Below are 20,027 nucleotides of genomic sequence, written 5' to 3' on the forward strand. Positions count from 1 at the left end.
AGGCTGAGATCTGTGCTGGTGAGGCACCTGCAGCTGATCCACGGGACAGCTCTAGCAGGCAGAGGGGAGGCTCAGCTCAGCCACGCGGTTATTTGGATCAGCCAGGCTCAGGGGTCCAGGGCGCTGCTGCCACTCAGAGCAGACAGCAGGAACTGCTTAGAGGCACAAGCTCAGCAGTGCAGCCATAGCCTGGCTGAATGGGGACTGGCCTCTCTGATGCTCCAAAATCAGCCCTGTGATCTCAGGAACCAAAGGTTCACCTGGCAAAACTTCAGGTGTGACCATGCTGTAGCAGCTTTAATTTAATTTACACTTTCCCTAGTAGCTATAATGCTAAGCAATGAGGAGGTGAGAAAGGTCACTTTATTCAGGTTTTTGAAACTTTCTTTCTAACTAAAAATGAAATTTTAATATCTTTGGGGATTAAATATTATAAATGTGTTTGAATCAAGCAGGACATCTAATGCCTGTAAATCACAAATGATAAGCAAATACGGCTTGCATGAAGTATGGCTTGCATATTTTTCACTGGAACATAGATTTCTACCTCCCACAAGACTGAAATGTTTAAGTTACGAAGAACTTTGTATTTTGGCAATATCTGTATAACAGATATTTCTTTCATCAGTTATGTTTATTGCGTTAGTAAACAAGAGTTACTCCTTAAGGGAAATTCAACTCCAGGATTTTTCTTTCAAAAGCTGTCATGAGAATCAAAGAGACTGACTGTACTTGCTATTTAATTTTTTATTACTTATTTGCATCACTAGAGTCTGACTATGTTTATGAAATTTAATCTACAAAGAAGAGAAAACTTACTTTGTGTGAGACTGTCCAAGTGATTTCCTGCTGGGAAATCAGTGTTCCAGCTTTGTATAAGCAGTGTCTGCAGAAGTCAGCATTTCACTGGGTGTTTTTTCATAAGCAAGAAGTTTAACAGTCAATATTAGTGATGAGAACATCTATCTGATCATCTTGACATTACTAAGAGATGCTAGTGGAAATAAATACCATGTAGTATTTCACACATGGACATTATATGCTTAAAAAGATGAGATAAATTAAGCTCAAAGCATTATCTCCAGATTTTTTTTCAAAACAGTTGGAATTGTTGCTTGGAAAACAAGGATCATTCAAATTTATTATTTGGATAATAGGTTTTAGCTGGATAAACCACTTGGAAAGAAAGACATCCAGAACATCTTGCTCACAAAGTTTCCATAAAGCCTTCACTTCCCTAATTTCAAAATTATTCTTTGAACCACCTAAAGCAAGCAGTTCCAGACTGTTTCTTGATGGCTGCAGAAAGCCCAGTGCTCTGGAATCTGAATGCTGGGATGATTCACACTTCAGAACAGGAAAACTTAAAAAAGTCACTAAAGAGGGAGTCTTTCTCCTGACCTCTCAGTCCAGCTATGGAAAGACAGAAACACTTTAACAAGTGAAGATTTCCTGGGACAGTGAAGAGGCACAGCTATGTGCTTTTCCAAAGAGGAACACATTAAAATTCAAGTACCCTCAGGAGCATCACTTTTAATGCTATCAGATCAGGGCTAGTGACATTCCTCCCTGCCAAAATAGGAGTGACTTTTTCAAATACCTGTGAGCACAGAGGTGTCTCTGTAAAACCACTTTCCTCAGGAATTCAGTCACTGCCTTGAGTTCAAAACTCAGAAATGCTCAAAGCATAAGATTCCTTCAAAGCCACTTTTCAAAGACTTTCCTATTACAGAAGCAGCATGCTCCTTCTGTAGTGAGTAAAGGCATGGTCCTTTTTATCGCTTCCTCATGAAGATCTTAAATCCCAGATAACAAAGATAGAGATAAAACACGTCCAAATTATCGTGGTGATAAAGCCAGAGCTTCTTGGGGGAGGAAGGGAGAATGTCAACCTGTGCAGCAGCATTTCAAAAATCACTGAAACCTCATTTCCCACAGATGACCATAAAAAGCTTCTTCCAATAAGGAAATACGTGCACCGTGAATATAAAATTTATTTCAGAGAAGGAAGTTGTGACCTCACATGTGTTGAGCAAAGCTTGAGACCTCCAAACACTTCTTGCATTTAGATGCAAAATCTCAGTTCCAATGAAATCATGGTCTAAATAATTCATCAAAACCTGAAAAGTAACATCATGTTAAATGTCAAAAGGCTGATGTATCGGGGAATAAATGTGGGTAATTTTATTCCACTTATCATAGGGCAATAGAGAGCTCAGAGACTTTGTAGAAATGACAAGCCAGTCAGTTTATCTGTTCCTTAGCCAACTGCTTCGCTGTGCCCACAGCCTGGCTCTGCAGGAACACTGCAGCAGCCCAGGGGGCTGGAGAGAGAGAGGAGCCAGTACTGTTGTTTGCTAGGAACTTCTGCTAACAAAAAAAGAGCAGTGCTGAAATCAATTTGTGGAGTGATAGTCTCTTGCTCTCATCACCTCACAAAGAGTCAGTCTCGATGGAACTCACTGACAACACAGTATCTCAAAAAATTGCCAATAACTTTGGATGATACCCTATTGTCACAGCAGTTAAATGTCAGAGAGGGTCAAACTGATAAAACTGCTGTGTTCAATGTTCAGTTACTCTTTTAAGTGAAGGAACTTATCTTCCCTGCTTGTTGTGCATTATGAAAATGCACACAAATAAGTCTGATAATCACCAAACACTGACCTTTTTAAAAGGTCAATTTTGTAGCAGCAGAGCACAAGTAAATACACTATTGGGGGGAGGAACGTGTTGAACAGTGGAAACGAGTAATTAGGCTGTTCTCATGATGAAAATGCTGTTACAAAAAAACCAAACAACTCTTCTGTGATATTATCACATACAAATATTAGATATAGGTGAAACCCAACTAGCATGCCTTGTTCTAGATTGTTCACTACTATGCCCCTCCCTCCAATGTCACTTAGTCTACTTTCAGATTTCTGTAATGGAAAAATCAGCTTAAAGTAATTTACAGAGTGCAGTAAATCAGAGTCAGTTTCAATGGCCTTGTGATCACTTCAAGTTACAGTGTTTGATTTTTCAATCTGGTCCTGAGTCACATTGCTGTCTACTGGAAGCATTTGTCCAGGTCTCATTAACACTGGAAGGATATAGCAGCTTTTATCTGATTAGATTATTTTTTCTATGCACTTATGGCTCCCATGTTAGTATTATTTTTTTCCTCCTTTCCAGTGCTGTCCTAAAACCCAAATCAAAATAAGTTATAGAGGATAGATACAGCACACACTTTTCACAGTGGAATAAAACATTGATGCATCCTTTTACAGTATTCAAACTTTTGAAACCTATTTCTCACAAAGTTCAAACAGTGTTATATTGTAACTGTTATACCTGGAACAGGTTAAAAAAACCTCCAGTATGGCTAATTTCAAATGCATCGACTTCTATAAATTCCTTGGTTTAGTACTTGTGTAGTGGCTGCCTGTCTCTCCTGGGAAGGTGATTCTATGATCCCTCTTGAGATCAGTACTAACTTCCCCATTGATATCCGCATGCAGAAGTACCTGATTAACACCAAGCAGTCAAACTTAATGTGGTATTTAAATATAAATTTATAACTTCTTTTTTTTCACCAATCCTTTTTCCTTAGAACACAAAGCTAGGTATCACAAGCCTACAAGCAAGGAAAAACTAATTTGTACAGCATTCTTTTCTTCTGAAAATAAAACCATGTTTTATTTCCAGCTGCTTTTAAAGCTCCTGTCAAACACTCTTAAGTAACTCACTCATGTCAGCTTACTTCCACGCTTCTATTCTTTAAGAAATTGAATCTGTAGGAGAGTGCCCAGGGACATTTTGCCAGCCAAGAACCTTTCAGCTGGCTCATCTGACTACAGCCGAAGTGTTAAAGGTCGCTGAGGGGAGGATTAGTGTTTGGTTTTGCACAGAGCCCGTGCAATCACGTCTGGCGCTGCTTGGAGGCACAGCACACGGCAGAGCAGGAGCATTTAAGGGATATTGACCACCCGCCCCCGGTGCCGACTGCTGCGGCCGTGGGCAGGCAGCAGCGGGGGAAAAGATCTGCAGGGCGAGGACTTGGCCAAGAGCATAGAGCCCTGCAAGGCCCCGCTCTGAAGCTTCTTTAGCGAGCTCGGCTGAAGGGGATCAAAGGGCGCTAGGGCCAAACAAAGCCCAGCGCGCAGCCCGTCCCTCCGGCGGCTTCCCGTGCGCGGTGTCCCGGCGCCACCTCCCGGGGGCCGCGCTCCGCGCTGCGCCCGCGCTGAGCCTGCGGCCACCTCCGGGTAAAGCACTTCTAGTTTTTCCTCTCTCACAGCACGAGTCAGGAGTCAACCGTGTTCAAATACCTGTATTGTCTACGGAAAGCTGTCCTATTACTGAATGATCATCCCAAAAGTCTGCTCCCTTTTTCACGCTTTAACTCAAGTCACCCCCTCTTCATCAGCTCTCTGATCAAATGATACCCCTTTGATGCCCCTGTACAGCCTTGTTTTCTATAGCCAAAGATAAAGGCTTGACGTCTATGAAGCAGGGTCCTCACATTTTCCTTCCAGAAGCCTTCACTTTGTAACTGGAGTGCCATAAAGATGAAAAAAAAAAAAAAGTTCACCAAAAAGGAAGTTGAGGCAAGCAATTTTTTCAACATTTTAGAAAAATTTAAGTCTATACAAGCATCAATGTGTACTCATTTCTTTCCACTCAAAGTCAAGGTAGATAGGCTGCCTTAAAAAAAGCAATTTACACCATTCCACACAGGCATAGCTCTTACTGCACGATGAGTAAGTTATGAACACTTCCAAACACACTCTTTGTAGTAAACAAAAAAAAGTTTCACACACAAGGTTTTTTGAACTTGACAATTTTAATGGAGTCAGAAAAAACCTATACAACTATATACAGATTTTGAAGCATGACTAAGTATCTATTGCTTCCTACATACAACAAGCTGGAATAATACAATGGGAATAGGTCCTAGCTAAGAAATATAAACCCACTTTTGCAAGGTTATTTTGCTATTCTTGATCGCAGCCGTCGCTTGATGATTAGATGATCACTTTCCTTCTTTTGTTCTATAAGGATCTGAAAAAGATTGATTAAAATATGGTTATTCAGCATTTCTTCATAGACAAATGACATTCACCTTTTAGACTTGTGTGCCCAACAGAACCGTTTTTCCCAGAATCTGTTTCCAGAGTTTTGCCTGAGTCACTCTGGTGAAATTTACCCATTCACTGAGAGGGTGGTCAGTCAGTAGAACAGGCTGGCCAGGGAAGTGGCCAGAAAAAAAATGTGTGGATGTGGCCCTTGGGAATATGGTTTTGTGGAGTTAACCCAGTGGTGCTGGGTTAACAGTTGGGCTCAGTGGAGATCTTTTCCAAACTTAACAATTCTATGATTCTATTACTTTTTTTTGTCAGGGGTCTCCAGGACAGAGAGACAATCTTAGTGCACCATGATAAGCAACGAATTCCATAAACATAAAGAAATCCCATTTTTGCTGGAACAAATACCAAAGTCTAAAGTAAAATATTATCTGAATGCAGCTCTCACTTCTAGAATCTAATATTCATTTCCTGATACAAGAAGTGTCCAGAAAACATTTTAAGTTTAAATTTCTCTAGCTTTCTCTGACTTCTCCAGGATTCAATCTTGCACCATTTCTTTCACTTCCAAGCTTCTTAGCTCATTTTGCTCAGCACTTCTGCCATTTTCTGCTTCCTCTTACAGACAGCATTGTGGGTTCTGCTACATCCATTCATACAATTTACAGAAAATTCAATAGGCTACTTTAGTATGGGCAAATGCTTACCATAGCATAGGGGAGAAAGGATGGAACAGAAGGAAGAGATGTACTTCCAGCAGAGCAGAAGAATGCTCAGCACTACAGCTACTGTCTAAACCATATAGTTGGATTTCTGAAACAATACATCAAACTCTGACCTTCAAGACTCTTAGACTGGTTTAGACAGAGCCACAAAATTAAAACACATCCAGAAGGCTGTTTAGACTGTGCTTTGAAAAGCATGGATGTATCCACATGCTATTATGGCCCAAATATCACCTGGGCATAAATGGAATTGGAAAATACCTTTGGTGCTCACCTGTGAAGTTAATTGTACATGCAGACCTTTATTGTGTTTCAATCATGTCATTCCAAATCTATGGATGCCTTCCTGGTCTCTATTTCTCTTCTCCCTCTATGCTACTTATTTATATTTTTTTTTTATTACACACTTAGATGAACTGCAACTACTAGAAAAACAAATTAAGACTTCACTGCTGTAGCAAAGAAAAATCCTGCACACACTACAAGATATCTGTGAATCCAGATGTGAAGGTATCTCTATGATTGCTGTATCACCTATACAATCAGTCAGCAAAGACAGACAGGTGAGAAAACAGAAAAAAATAAATAAAACAGCAGAAGGAAAAGACCAAAAGGAATAGTTAGGTAGAAAAAATATTTAAGTTGGTATTTTCAAACCTCTTCTGCAACTGGATTAGACCTTCAGATTTGTCTTTTTTCCCTAATAGTTAATTTAAATTTAAGATTACAGAAAAACAGTACAGTGGGCAAAAAAGGAATCTTAATCACTTACTGAAGAACCAGGGATATCCAGAGGGCAAGAAATGTCAGTTGAATACAGCCTCCTCTTAGCTCGTTTTGGCTTGAGCTCGTTTTCTTTGACATTTTCTTGTTCTGCAGACTTGGGAGAGCTTATTGTCTCAATAAGCTTCTTTGCTAGAAGACAAATTTTATCATAAATACATGTCATGGTTTTGTGAGCCTCAAAATTAATTAATAAAGTAGGCTTTATTTAAACAGTTCAAAAATTAAGCCAGTGTAGACCAAAGTTCAAATATAAAAAATCAGAACTGGTATTTGACTACCAGTTTTCTGTAGCTGGAAGCAATTTTCTGTAGCTTCAGGTGCAAAAGCTTAAAGGACACGTTTAAATAGCACATTAAAAATCAATCAGGATTCAGATCTCACTTAAAGACTAGTGAGTTGAACAACTGTCTTAACTGTTGTGCTGACAGAAGCACAGTCAATTTTTTCTATACCTTTTTATAGTTTAATCAAACAAGTACTAGCTCTATAAAGAGATGAGTATATGTACTAGAAAAAATAAAAATAAGAAATATGCAATACTGCTATACAAAGAGGGAAACCATACCTGACATGGTAATAAAGGTTACAAAACAGAACTCATTTGCTCAAAATGAGTATTCAAATTAAGGATGAAATTTTTAGTAGTCTGAGTTTGGCTTCCATTGATAATAATAAATACTGTGCTCCTGGAACCAATATGCCAAACAGAAATTTAAAAAAAAATTCACAGTTATTATCTAGACTGTATTACGTCATATAATTTAAGATGTACTCTGTAGCAAGACAAGCTTTCATGTACAGGAGTTTATTTTAACTGTCCACATTAAAAAATAACCAGCTTTGTTTTAAACAAATAATAGTGTATTTTAGAATTAAACACTGGTGATTCCTTGTGCCCCCTGCTAATTTTAATTTTTTTTAAAAGCACAGTAACCCAGATATTCTTATAATTCTTATTGTAGGAAAGAATAAAAACATATCCTTCAACAGAAAGTCCCAAGCAATTTATCTTCCCAAGGCTACACTTAAACTTAGCAAAACCCATTAATTGCTCTATATTTAGTTTAATGAAGTCTTCCAAATATTTTCATGAGTCACTGGCTTTTGGATTTCATAAAATTAACATACATCAAAAAACATTAACAAAGTTTCCACAGCAACAAGGGATTGCTTATAGAACAAGGTAAGATTTGGAGTTTGGATTCAATCCTTGATTTTTTCACAGCAGCAGGGCAAGTTTCTAAAACTGCCTTTACATGTAAATAAGTACAGAGTAACTCCTGATATTTTGGGCCTAAAAGTTATCACTGATTGGATGATAAATATGCATGTATTTCACACTGCATGTTTCATTCCACCTGGTTTATATTTCACACTTAACCTAAGTTTTAGAATTACGTGGTCCTCACAACCAAGACAATCTTTTCTTTTCTGCCATTCTACAGCAGCCAGAGAATAGGAAATAAGCTTTATTTATACTGTACAAACCTTTAGAGTGAATAATAGTAGGAGAGCTTTGGAAAAAATCACCAATTTTCTGTAATGTCCCATCTTTCTTCTTAGCTGACTTTTTATTTAGAGTAGATTCTTGCCTTCTTAAGGAGTATTCTTTTCTAAGAGATTGTGCAGTAGCCATCTGTACAGAAATACAGGATCATTGTTTAAGCTGAAAATTGACTTAATCCTAAAGTTTCATTTCATTCTATTTTACTTCAATGTCATTTTCAAGCTGACACGTTGAGCTTTGCTACTGTCACCTTTGTTTAATTTAGTAATGATATCACTACAGCAAGTAATGTGGACAACCTCATTTTATACCTAGAAGAAAGAAAATCACCCAAGTTTCAAAAAATACACTTAAGAGCATGAGTCATACAGGAAACAGAGAAGTTTTCTTTTTTTAAAGGCAGACTAAAAGTCGTAGAGTATTATACTAATTATAATTATAATTATATTGTATTAATATTATTATTAATTATAATTATATTGTATTAATTATAAATAATGACTCTGATGGGGCAAATAAATGTCTCAACCTCTGAACCTGCCCAGGTTACTACTATGGCCTAAAGTAATATTTTTGTAGTTGCCATATATATGGATAGACTTTAGTTTTACTTCAAAGAGATTGCCTATAACACCACACTTTAATAACATGCTCAAGCTAGACATTTTTAACTACTCAGTATGCAACATCCTTCCCTTTGAATCACTGCACACTGCAGCTGGGACACTACACATTCTTGGCAAATACAGACCCTTTGGCTTATAGAGTTTAGTACAAAGTCACCATAAATGTTAAAGAATCCTGTTGAAATGCATAGGGATAAGATACTTCTGCATAAGAATATTTGCTCTTTACACAAGTTTACTTTTACAGAAAAGGCTAAACTAACTTCAAAAATGGAACAAAATCAAACCATATTTTTGTTGCTTGTAGAAGGTGAGTCAGCCATAGCAGGTTTTGCATTTCTCTTGTTCTCACTCTTCACAAAATCCTAAAGAAAATTAGAAGAAATTATAATTGATACCAGTGACCGCCTAAACAAAAAAAAAAAAAAAAAAATTTTATAGAATTGATCTGTAATGCACAGACCAGAGCTGGAGACAGCAAGAAATGGCACTATCTGTGAGAGAGAAACGTAAAAGGTAAAGTGATAATCAGGCAAAAGGAGATAGTCTGGATCAGCAGCAGTCTATGATTTCTGGCCTTATTAAACACAGGCCAGAGATGCACCAATTGGGAGACATGGGGCTTAAATAGTACCCTACATATATCCCTGGGATCTCAGCAGAAAATAAGAAGTTAGAGTTCTAATAAATAATCAGAGTAATAAATTGAAAAGCTGCACAACAGATTTTGTCAGTTGGTCAAGTTCACACCTCATTCATCTCTACACTCTTCCTTTTTCTTCTTGGCTTGAGCATTTTAACTGTAACTGGTGAGGTGCTGCCCTGGTGCTTCACCTCCATCTTATGGGGTTGCAGAGGTGTGAACTGGATTTCCATCTCTGGTTTTGGGAACCGACTCGTTTTTCCATCCTCTGTGGACACTTCAGTAGAATCAAGGGGATCTTCAGAATGGTCCTGTTGGTATGTGGAAAATGTAAGAAAACAAGATTTAAACTAACTATGAGTTAAATACTATATAATGCATATCACTCCCCATCTCCCAGTGAATTGCAAAGTAGGTGTTCTATTTTCCAGCTGTTAGCTTTCAGAACACAACAGAAGTGAAGAAATCAACTACAGCAGAGTTTAAGCCTAATTACATAAAACCTTTTTTGTTAAATTTTGAACTTGTTTGTATCCATGATCAGAGAATTTTCCTCAGCCTGATACTTTGTTTCTAAGTATTCTTTCCTCAAGGACAGAGGCCCTTAGTGATTGTCTCCATCTTAACTTTGCTGCTCCTTAGGAACTAGGCAGTAATAGCAGCTTTTGTGAGAAAAGTATATTTCTGTAGCTTATCTTTAGGGAGCTTTCTTCCCCTTCTAGAGAATTCCAGCTATTTCTCCTTACATTGGTTCACTCTTAACGGTGAACCTCCTTCCTCTTAAAAAGGATAGTGATAAAAACTCATGGAAAGCAAAAAAGTAGTTCTCCAACAGGCTCTGCTGGAATTCTGAGAGGGACTCCCACCCAGAATCCCAGCAGCACTGCATTCCCAGGAATGGATCAGACTACTAAAGTTGCCCAGGAATAGTCAGTGTCATTTGCTAACAAAGCTACACACAGGTTTCCTACAGTGGAAGGAAGCAAACCCTAGTCTGCCCTGCTATTGGTCACACATTTAAAAGGGTTTATATTCTTTTCCTAGATGATTTATGTAATAATCAGCCACTTCATATGCATCATTGAGAGGTAAGTTTTCAAGAGCATACAGCTGAAGTCAGATATAATTAGTCACATGATTAGATTATACAGCTTTTATTTCTACTTTTATGTACACTTCAAATACTGGTTTGGCTTTGTCTTAAGTAGGATGCAAGATACTGTTTTGTTCTTATGAACCCCCATATGGGCTGGTTAATCACAGAATCATCTCACTACACAATAGGTGACATCATGAAAGTTGGTTTGAGTTGAAATCCCCTTAACAGTGATATAATCAAACTGAGATGACACTACCAATAACATGTCTCCAAAATCCCTAGAACCTGGAGTAGTTAACTAGTTTTTGCCTCTGCTGCAAAGGTTCTTTAATGTATAAAGAGACAATATTCATTTAACTAAAGTACTTATTTTCTGAGAGTGAGTGTGAAAGAATGAATAAGAACTCAAAACTGAAGATACAGGTAAAGTACAAAGAAGTTTTGGGAGATTTCCAGAACTATATACAGAAATATATACTGAAAAAAAATAACAGAAGTATTAACACATCTTTAATACATAAACAACCATACCTCTTTGTTTACAGATTGATCGATTTTATCTTGTCCTTCTTCAGGTAAAGGTACTTCTGCCAAAGACTGAGGATTTCCATGGTTAATCTGCTGTTTCATTTCCTTTATAAAGTCATCTTTCTCTGCCAGCTGTTTTTTTAGATCTTCTACGTCAGTTTCTTTATCCTAATAAACATAACAAAAATTGCCACAAATTTCAGGCACTGTCAAAAGAAAGTAATATATCACGAGCATCATTATGATTACTTGGTCATGTCAGTTTTATAACTGCAGGCTAAACCAGTCAGGTATCCAATACAAAACCAATTATTTAATGCCTTTATGTAAAGTGAAGAAAAGTCTTGTAAGAATCTGAGGAAACACAATGCAAAACTTTTTATTTTACTACACTTTTTTTAGAATTCTAAGTTCACCTCCCATTTGCTCATGAAGTTCTTGGTGCTGTGAAAAAGCCAACAAATGGGAGTGTTTTTTTCAGATACACAGTCCAAATTCACAAGAGTGTTTACTTGAACTACTAAATATTTTCAAACTCCAATTACCATTACAAATTCAGTTGCCAACAAACGTAAAGCTTCTATTTTTAAATTAACTGCAAATAGTTTCAAAATGATAGTGTTTAAAAACAAAAAATAGAGCCAGAATGCAAAGAGCAACTACAGTATTTTGCAGAATTAATGGGTAACAAAAACCCCTCAAAAATTCACACAGAAGAAAGAGAAAACTGACCTTTTCTGAAGCCGTTAGTGCAGCCTGTTTTAGCCTTTCTATTTCTTCATCTTTCTGTATGGTGCTAGAAGCCAAAGTCTTGAGCTGTACTTCCAAAGCTTCTACTAGTTCATCTCTTTCTTCACGCCACTTTTGAAGATTGTTGTCCTTCTCTACGAGCTGTGCAGCAAGTCTTTCCTAAATATTAAAAAAAGGTGGGTTAGAATAGAACACCACTTCTATATGGTATCTGAACACTTCTACTGGTTTTGTTTTGCACAGTTAGTACTATTTTATAGCTTTAGTAAACTTAAGAGCCTATGCAGATCTTATAAAACCCATATAGAACTAGTTTCAGTACAAATATGCAAAAGTAAGCCATGTTTCAACTAGGAAATCTGTATTCATACTCTTTGTGAAGAGAATTTTATTTTTGAGAACGACAGCTTCTGTTTGCTCAGTTGAAGATTTTATTAATTACAATTCTCAGTCAAGAAAAGTCACAGATAAAGTAAAATTACTTGTAAGCTCCTAACATCCTCCTGTACTGACTGCAGGTCCACAAAGGCATTGCTAACTACTTCCAGATGCAAATGTAGTTTTAGATTGCAGAAGTTCATATAATAATTTAATCTGATTAAAAAATTACAGCCTTGATGCAGTCCAGCGAACAAGTAAGGTGCCTTAGTTAATAACTATCAGTCTCCCCAATGCTAGCACATACTACCACAGCATGCTGACTAAGTATTTTCCAAAGTAAACTTTCTTAGCTTTAAGGAGCAATTCATTTACGTGTAGGTTATTTATTGGTGTTTCACACACAATATGAACTTTGAAGACTGCATAACGTGATGGAACAGGAAGGAACAGGCATGTTAACTTCCATTATGTGTTAAGATTTTTCATTTTATTAACCTCCTATTATTCCTTTTTCATATTGAGAATATCTCATCTAAGCTTTGTCATGTGAGAAAGTAAGGGAACTTTGGCCAGCTACTCTCAAGTGCCCCCACTGTTCAACCCTTGCTATGTGATTTACTCTGTACAAAAGACACTACAGGACACTGCTGAGACATAGACACTTACAATTTCTGCTTGTTGCTTCACGTGATGTTCTCTATCCTCCACAAACTTTCTCATTTCCCTGTTGCGATGGTTCTCAGCTTCTTTTACTTGATTTATGAGTCCCATTTTCTCCTCAAGCCACTTTTTTCTGTCAGTTTGATACTTTGCCTCATTCTCCTAATTTGATGAAACCAGAAATAAAACCATAAGTAGAGGGGAGAAAAAAGGACTTAAAATTCAGAATACCATTGAACAGATTAATTTCAAAAACATAACAGAAACAGTAGCACAGTTTTACTCTAGCATACTCCCAGGTACGAGTATTATACTCATTATATAATACTTGTTCTTTTGTATTGCAAAAAATTATCAATTTTCAATATTTCTTTTTCAGACTGGCACATCTTCATGGAATATAATTTTTTTTCCTCAAAGCATTCTGGGTCAATCAGAGACACGTATGTCAAAAGTAATGGTAAACAGACACTTCCACCTTACAGATCCCCAAGCTTTTCTGCTGCCTTAAAGAACATGTTAGAAAACTAATCTCTGCTTCAAGACTGAAAGGGAAACAATGCAGTTCAGTTTGAATGGTAGGCAGAGACAGCATGTACCTAAGAATGTCACTTCAATCCACAGCAACTTTTTCTCCTTTTCTATCACAATCAAGCCTCTTGTCAGACATTTTACCACATAAGACAGGAAGCACCTGTAAAGTTGCTTAGAAAATAAAGTCTACTTTCTAATCCAAGGAGAGTTAGAGGAAAGTCCTCAGCCTTACAGAAAGGCTTACAGGCCATGCAGCAAGCACAAGATCATGAGAGAGTTTGATTTAGCAACTGACAGGAGAAATCCCTGGAACTGATATCCGGAGTTGGATTAAGACAGCTGTAAGAGGAAAGCAGCAAGAGAAGCCCTGTGCATAGCAGCAGCATAATGTAGGGCAGGGTGCACTACATTATGGGGCATCAGTGAAGCTCTATGGAAAAGATGCTTCAAAGGAGGTTTCCTTTACCAGTGTAATAACTTGCAATATCATGACCTAGCCTCTTGAAGACAGTGACAAAAAAAAAAAACTTAGACTCCTTAAATGGGCATTATGGCCTTAGATTTAAGTATGAATTATATCATTATGCTTTACCTCCAGTTCTTTTTGCAGCTTTATTAATTCCTCATTTTCATTTATGGTTTTCTCCTCATTTTTGCTCATCTTTTCCTGCCAGTCTCTACTGCACTGGTTATTCAGCTCTCTATATTTCTGCTTCCACGCTTCCAGTTCTAGGTAGAACACAAAATGAGTTTACATAGTGTAAAATTTTAAACACATATTTGAACACATTCCCATCCTTTTAGTGAAGTTGCTTTGATTTATCAGCTATGATCACTGACAACAGAGGCCTTTTAGGAAATTGCTATTTGTTACATAAAAGTAACACCTAAATAGCAATTGATAAGTAAAACCAGAAATGTAAATATACATTCAAAACAATTTTTCTTCCCTGTTCCCTCTCCATGGAGAGATTACCCAAAACCAATCTGTTGGTCTCTTCTAATTTGGCTTCAAGCACTTGATCTTGTTCAATCTGAGTCTGTTCTTGTTCTTCTAATGTCATCCGCATATCTTCAATTATTTTTTCCTTTGCACACAGATCTGAAAATTTGAAAATTAATTTACAGATGAGCCTCCTCCTACTTCCCACCATTCTCCCATACTTCCTTAGTTACAAGTCATTTCTCCACTCCCTGAGATCAAAAGCTCTATTACAAGTTATATTGAACTTTCCACATCCCAAATTCTTAAGTGATTCTATTCTCACCAGTTTAACTTAGATGTGTGTTTTGGGGTTAAATATCAGACTCTGGTTTGTATGGCTATGAGAAACTAACTACTGTTCAACCCCTAAATGTTTATCAAATCTGCAGAAACTCTGTGCTACCATACACAATAGTGTGCTAGTTCATGCTTTTGCTAAAATGGACAACTAAAATAAAACCAAGTAAATCCCAGTATTGACTAAATGAACATAAACAAGTCTCAGATTAAGAAACATAAGTGGAGAAAGTATTTATTTCCTTACAAATCTATCTAGTAACAATTCAATAAAAATTACTTTCTGACTGTGAGATTTTAATGTCCAGGTTGGAGTGCCTCGGTACTCTAAAATATAAATATACAAGACTTTTCAAATTTGTTACTGACATGATCACATATGTTGTCATTGCACACAGACAAAAAAAATGGAATACTTATAGTTCTTTCTGACCTTTGTGTGTTTTCTCATACTGTTTGGAGATTTCTTCCAGCTTTTCTTTATCCAGCTGCTCCTAAATATCGTATTGAAAGCAAATTAAAGAAATTAGAACATGCTGAAAGAAACAAATACATATGCTAGAAATTAACAGCTTTTCATTTTGAAATAAATAATAAATAAGGCATTTAAGACAAATAGTCCCAATGAATAGGAGTTCTTCATATAGTATAAAGTAGCATTCCTGCTGTTTAAAAAATAAAGAGACATTACTACTAACATACCAAAGTGTCACTAATCAGAAACTCTGCAGGTATTAAGTATTTATTTACTAGACCAATTGTCAAATTGTTTTAAGTAAGTCCTGCATGAGAATTTCTTTAAACATTTTTCATTCATCTGGTAAAACTTATTTCAGCTGGCTACTCCTACTTTTACCCCAGCTTTTGTAAGCTTTCTCCAGTTGCTTTGAAAACTTGTCTCATTAGTAGATTAGTTTAAAAAAATTAAAAGCAAGTAAAATTTTATTTTAAAAATACCTTTTTAAGTTGCAAGATTGTGCGCTGTTTGAACTCTAATTCTTCACTAAACTGCTTTTTAATTTTCTCAAGTTCATTAACTTGTTTCCTCAGGGATTTCTCCTGAGTTTGCATTGTACACACCTGCAACAAGAGAGCAAGCAAAACTTATATTTAGCTATAAGCCATTTGCAATTTCTGTAAGATATCTAGATCATCAACTACTTAGAGTTAAATTTTTGCAAGCATCTTCATTAAATTTCAGGGGCTAGTAGTGCACAAGGGAAGATACTCTAAATGTATCACTCGAAGTAACTCTATTACGAATATCTTTTAACATCCATAGATTGAGGTTTGTGAAAACAAGTTTTAATAACAGAAGTCCAAACTTGCAGAAGAAACATTTTGCCTGTATTTACTAACCTCTTTTTGTACTTGCTGAATTTGTTTCTTGGCATCAGAAAATTTCTCTTTCAAATCTGTGTATTCTTCCTCTTTCCTCTGCAAATCTTTTTTCAAACTTTGTACAAGGGCAGAGCTTTCAGAAAGATCTTTACGTAGCCTTGGGTTAGAAATTAAGAGACATAAATAACATTAGTCTTACATGTTAGCTCAGGCTCTTTGCTGGTTTTATTAGCAAACAGAATCTCAGCTCTATCATATCAATGACAATATAATTTTACATTTATAATTCATAATTTTACATTTAGATTACAATGTCTTACTATATGAGCCTGAAGTAACAAACTGCTGAGATTCACTTCTGAGCACTCAATTTTTAAAAAATATTATCTTTTTAAGCACAGTAGAGCAATCATTATCATTAGGTGACCTTACAAATTAGAAAAGCCCAAGGTTAAAAGTAAGTTTAAAGTTGGTAACTACATCCCAGTTCCTGTAAGTATCAAGATGAATAAAAAGAAAAGTGGGAAAAAACCCAGTAACACTGCAATAAATCCTGCCATCACAAGTTGTGCAAAGTACGGAATAAGTTTGATGGGTTTATTTTTAAGTAATTACATTTATTTCAAGGAGTTTCCAGTAGGACATCTTGGACTTTTAAATTAAATAAAGGAAGGTTTTTCAGGTCCTATAAATGACAATACAAGGCCTCACAAAAAGAAATCCTTTCAATGCTTCACCAGCACAGGGCTGGGGATCATCAGACCTTCATGCTAAACTGTACTTTGGAGTATTTGCAGTACCCACAGATAAGGCACTAAACAAACCATAGTCAGGTGAAGGGCTACAAAGCATCTTAAAGCTATCTTTTATATAATTGCAATTTCCTTCCCATATAGCAAATATAATCTTTCAGATCCACATCATCTCCTATTTCTCACAGATTTAAAAAGTAGAAGGTGCTGAGGAAAGTTCTGCCCTCTACACCTATTCCTTCAAGTCTTATAGTAGACTGTTCACCTAAAATAGCTGTTATCAAAACCATCTGTTTACTCCCTAGGCTTTTTTTTCCTCCCCTTTCCTTTTACCATTCAGTCCTTTCCAAAGAAAATATGTCCTAATTTTATACAAGTTACAGGATATAATATTGCACTATGCAATTTCTTTCAGAAAGGGTCTGCAACAAAATTTTTAGAAATCGCCAAATAATTAATTTTATTGTATTGCTCCTATTTCTCTGTACAATAGTTCCATATGATTTAGATGCATATTTTTGAAAGAATATACCATATACAGGTTAGGAAAACATAGCCAGCAGAATATGCAAATGTAAAATTTGAGCAGTGTATAGAAATTTCTCAAAGAAGCAGTTTGGTTAATCAAGTCTATAAACATGCAAATGTGGTATTGTCAAACTGATGTTCATATAAGGGAGTTCCAATTTAATTTTATTCTTAAAGGGTTAGGAGTAATCTCATTATTTACTTACAGTTCTGTGGACTGTATTTGCTCATACTCATTTTTCTCCTTTTCCTGAAGAACATGTTTCATGGTCTCCAGACTGTTCATCAGCTGCACAACTTCATCCTTCAAATTTGCTTCTCGATCACTGAGTTCTTTCAGTTTTTTGTCTACACTGGTACATTTCTCTTGTAGAGCTACTGTATTACTTTCTAGATTTAAAATAGTAGATTCTTTTTCTTTTAGTTCTACTTCTAATTCTTTCATCCTGTCATCTTTAGTCCTAGAAGCCTCCAACAGGCATTTAAGATCTCTTATTTCTCCCTCGTAGCTGGCAACTTTCTCCTGAAACTGTGCAATTACTCTCTGATTTTCTGCAGCCTGTTTTTCAAAATCCTGGGTTTTCTTCTGGATTTGCTCTTGTAACTGATTCATAAGATCTTTTTCCTTTACAGACTGATGCTCTTGATTTATCATCTCATTTAACTTAATTTTTAGTTGATTATTGTCATTTTCACTACCATGAAGTCTCTTCTCTAAGTCTTCAACTTGTTGATGTAGTTGTTGAATTTGATGACTTTTTTGTGAGGAAGCCTTAATCATAATTTTGCATTCTTCCCAAATGCTTTCAATACTGCGGTGAAAGGAGCTCTCCTGTCTCAGATCTCCTGTAGAAGCAGTTTGGAACTGCATGGATAGAGGACTCATTTGAGCTGTCTCTGGTTCATCTTTTTGAGGGTCTAAGGAATCCTTTACATTAACTGAATCAATATCCACAGCATAAGATTCTGAGTGACATTTATAGAATTCATCTACCTGGGACTGCATCATTTTAATTTGTGACACTTTGTCAATTATATTTTGTTTAGCACCTGTTACTTCATTATTTAGCTGAATAATCTTTTCTTCTTGTTCCTTATTTAAAGCTTTCTGTTTGTCCAATTCAGAAACAGTCTCCTGATATTTAGCCTGACATTGTTGAAGTTCTCCACTTAAGCCAGAAGCATTTTCTTCAGAAGCAGAGAGTTTCAGATGCAAGTTTGCTATCTGCTGATTTAATTCGTCTTTTTCACTTTTTTCTCTTTGGCATTGTTCTTCAAGTGCAGCTATCTGACCTTCCAAGGTTTCAGCTCTTTCCTTTAGTGCTAGTATTTCCATGTAGGTCTCAGAATTAGTAGTTCTCTTTTGATCAAGACAGTAGTTTTCCCAACTCTTTCTCTTATCTCCTAAAAACAAAACCAAAACAACATCAAGAACAAATAAATCCCCCTACAGCTCAGGTTAATTAAAATCAACAAGTCACTAGCAACACCAAACTGTAATTGCTGTGTGGAAAACTAGCACCACCTGAAAGCCACACTTCCATAGCATTTTAGAGTCTTGAAGTTGTTAGAACCCTTTAAGACATTTTATATGACTAAAATGCCTCTTGGGCTTCTAGGCATAATTTGCTGAAAGAGGTGTTCAGGGGTCAGAAGACTTAAAAATTTGCTGCATTTCAATTTCAACCTTCTATTCTGCCCCACTAGCAGAAAATCTAGTTAATTTCACTAATATTTCCAGCACCTATAAGCTATGTAACATTCACAGTGATAACCAGTTTCAACCTCCAATGATGCAACAATCCCTTTAAATACAGCCAGCAATTACCCATCCTCCATGCAGGGGAGCAATGGTGTCATACCTTTCTGTCATACCATACACACCTTTCTGAGAAGTTTTATGCATGCTCAGTATCACCTTACTTTAAAACAAAGCTAAAATCCAGCACAAGTTTTTTTTTTTGCTTTGTGTGTGGAACCTTCCTCTCTTCTGTATTCAATACATTTCTAAACTAGATAAAAGGATAACTATTAATGCCCACACTTAATATGTTGCATGTAAAGTTCTCCAAGAAAGATTTACAAGATGTCATGCCAACCCAAAATTTCCATGCTTTATTAACTTAAGACTGTTTCCCCAAAGTAATGAGCCATTTTAACTAAAATCACATGTATTTCATCACCTTCAAAACTGACTCCAGCTGTATTTCACACAAGTGCTTTAGAATCCAATTGTGTTTCTGTAGTAACATGCATGCTATATTTTATTCTTAAATCAAGCCTGACTATCTCTAAGGATTAGATTATCAGAACTATGTACTACAGGGAGATACTGTGGATTCTTGTGAATACTGCACCTACAGTAAGGTAGAGTTAGGCAGTCTCACACTGGATCATTAAGGACATTAAGGTGTACTGCATGGAAACATCCTCTGAACAGATTCAGTAAGTTGTACAGTCAATCTGAGTCACTAACAAAGGTCATTCTGAAGCATTAGCAATAGTGTTTTGGCTTCTGAAAGTCAACAGGACACTTTTCTCCTGTTTGTCCATCATTTTCATTATAAGATATATCAAGTGCTTCTGCTAGCTCAACCACAACAGCAGCCTTACTGTAGCATATAAGGTCTTATTTTTAAATCCTACAAGATTAAAAATTTCATATTTGGAAATGGTTCTCACTGAAAGCCCAGTTGTGTAGTCCTAAGAAAACACATCAGACAAAATACTACATATTCCTCTCCCTGGACTGGAGTTTTGCAAGCTTCACTAAAAGCGGGAGGTGCTGAGGTGTCTTAACATAGGGTTTGTCAAAGTCC

At 36.4% G+C, this 20,027-nt stretch overlaps 1 protein-coding gene across 1 annotated transcript in view; it reads right to left on the reverse strand.

The window, feature by feature from the left end:
* Positions 1-4,812: 4,812 nt before the first annotated feature.
* KIF20B (kinesin family member 20B) overlaps positions 4,813-20,027 on the reverse strand; it is a 33,180-nt gene continuing 17,965 nt past the window's right edge. Inside the window, exons 20-33 of the mRNA XM_053949555.1 lie at positions 17,415-18,612; positions 15,947-16,085; positions 15,545-15,667; positions 15,021-15,081; positions 14,282-14,407; positions 13,898-14,034; positions 12,778-12,933; positions 11,713-11,889; positions 10,984-11,148; positions 9,461-9,664; positions 8,998-9,075; positions 8,066-8,213; positions 6,564-6,706; positions 4,813-5,043 (exon numbers count right to left, since the gene is read on the reverse strand). Of these exons, the coding sequence (XP_053805530.1) occupies positions 4,969-5,043; positions 6,564-6,706; positions 8,066-8,213; positions 8,998-9,075; positions 9,461-9,664; positions 10,984-11,148; positions 11,713-11,889; positions 12,778-12,933; positions 13,898-14,034; positions 14,282-14,407; positions 15,021-15,081; positions 15,545-15,667; positions 15,947-16,085; positions 17,415-18,612 (2,930 nt within the window). The 3' untranslated portion in view covers positions 4,813-4,968. The remainder of the gene's footprint in view (positions 5,044-6,563; positions 6,707-8,065; positions 8,214-8,997; positions 9,076-9,460; positions 9,665-10,983; positions 11,149-11,712; positions 11,890-12,777; positions 12,934-13,897; positions 14,035-14,281; positions 14,408-15,020; positions 15,082-15,544; positions 15,668-15,946; positions 16,086-17,414; positions 18,613-20,027) is intronic.

The sequence above is a fragment of the Vidua chalybeata genome, chromosome 8 (assembly GCF_026979565.1).
Source record: "Vidua chalybeata isolate OUT-0048 chromosome 8, bVidCha1 merged haplotype, whole genome shotgun sequence".
NCBI classification, from domain to species: domain Eukaryota; kingdom Metazoa; phylum Chordata; class Aves; order Passeriformes; family Viduidae; genus Vidua; species Vidua chalybeata.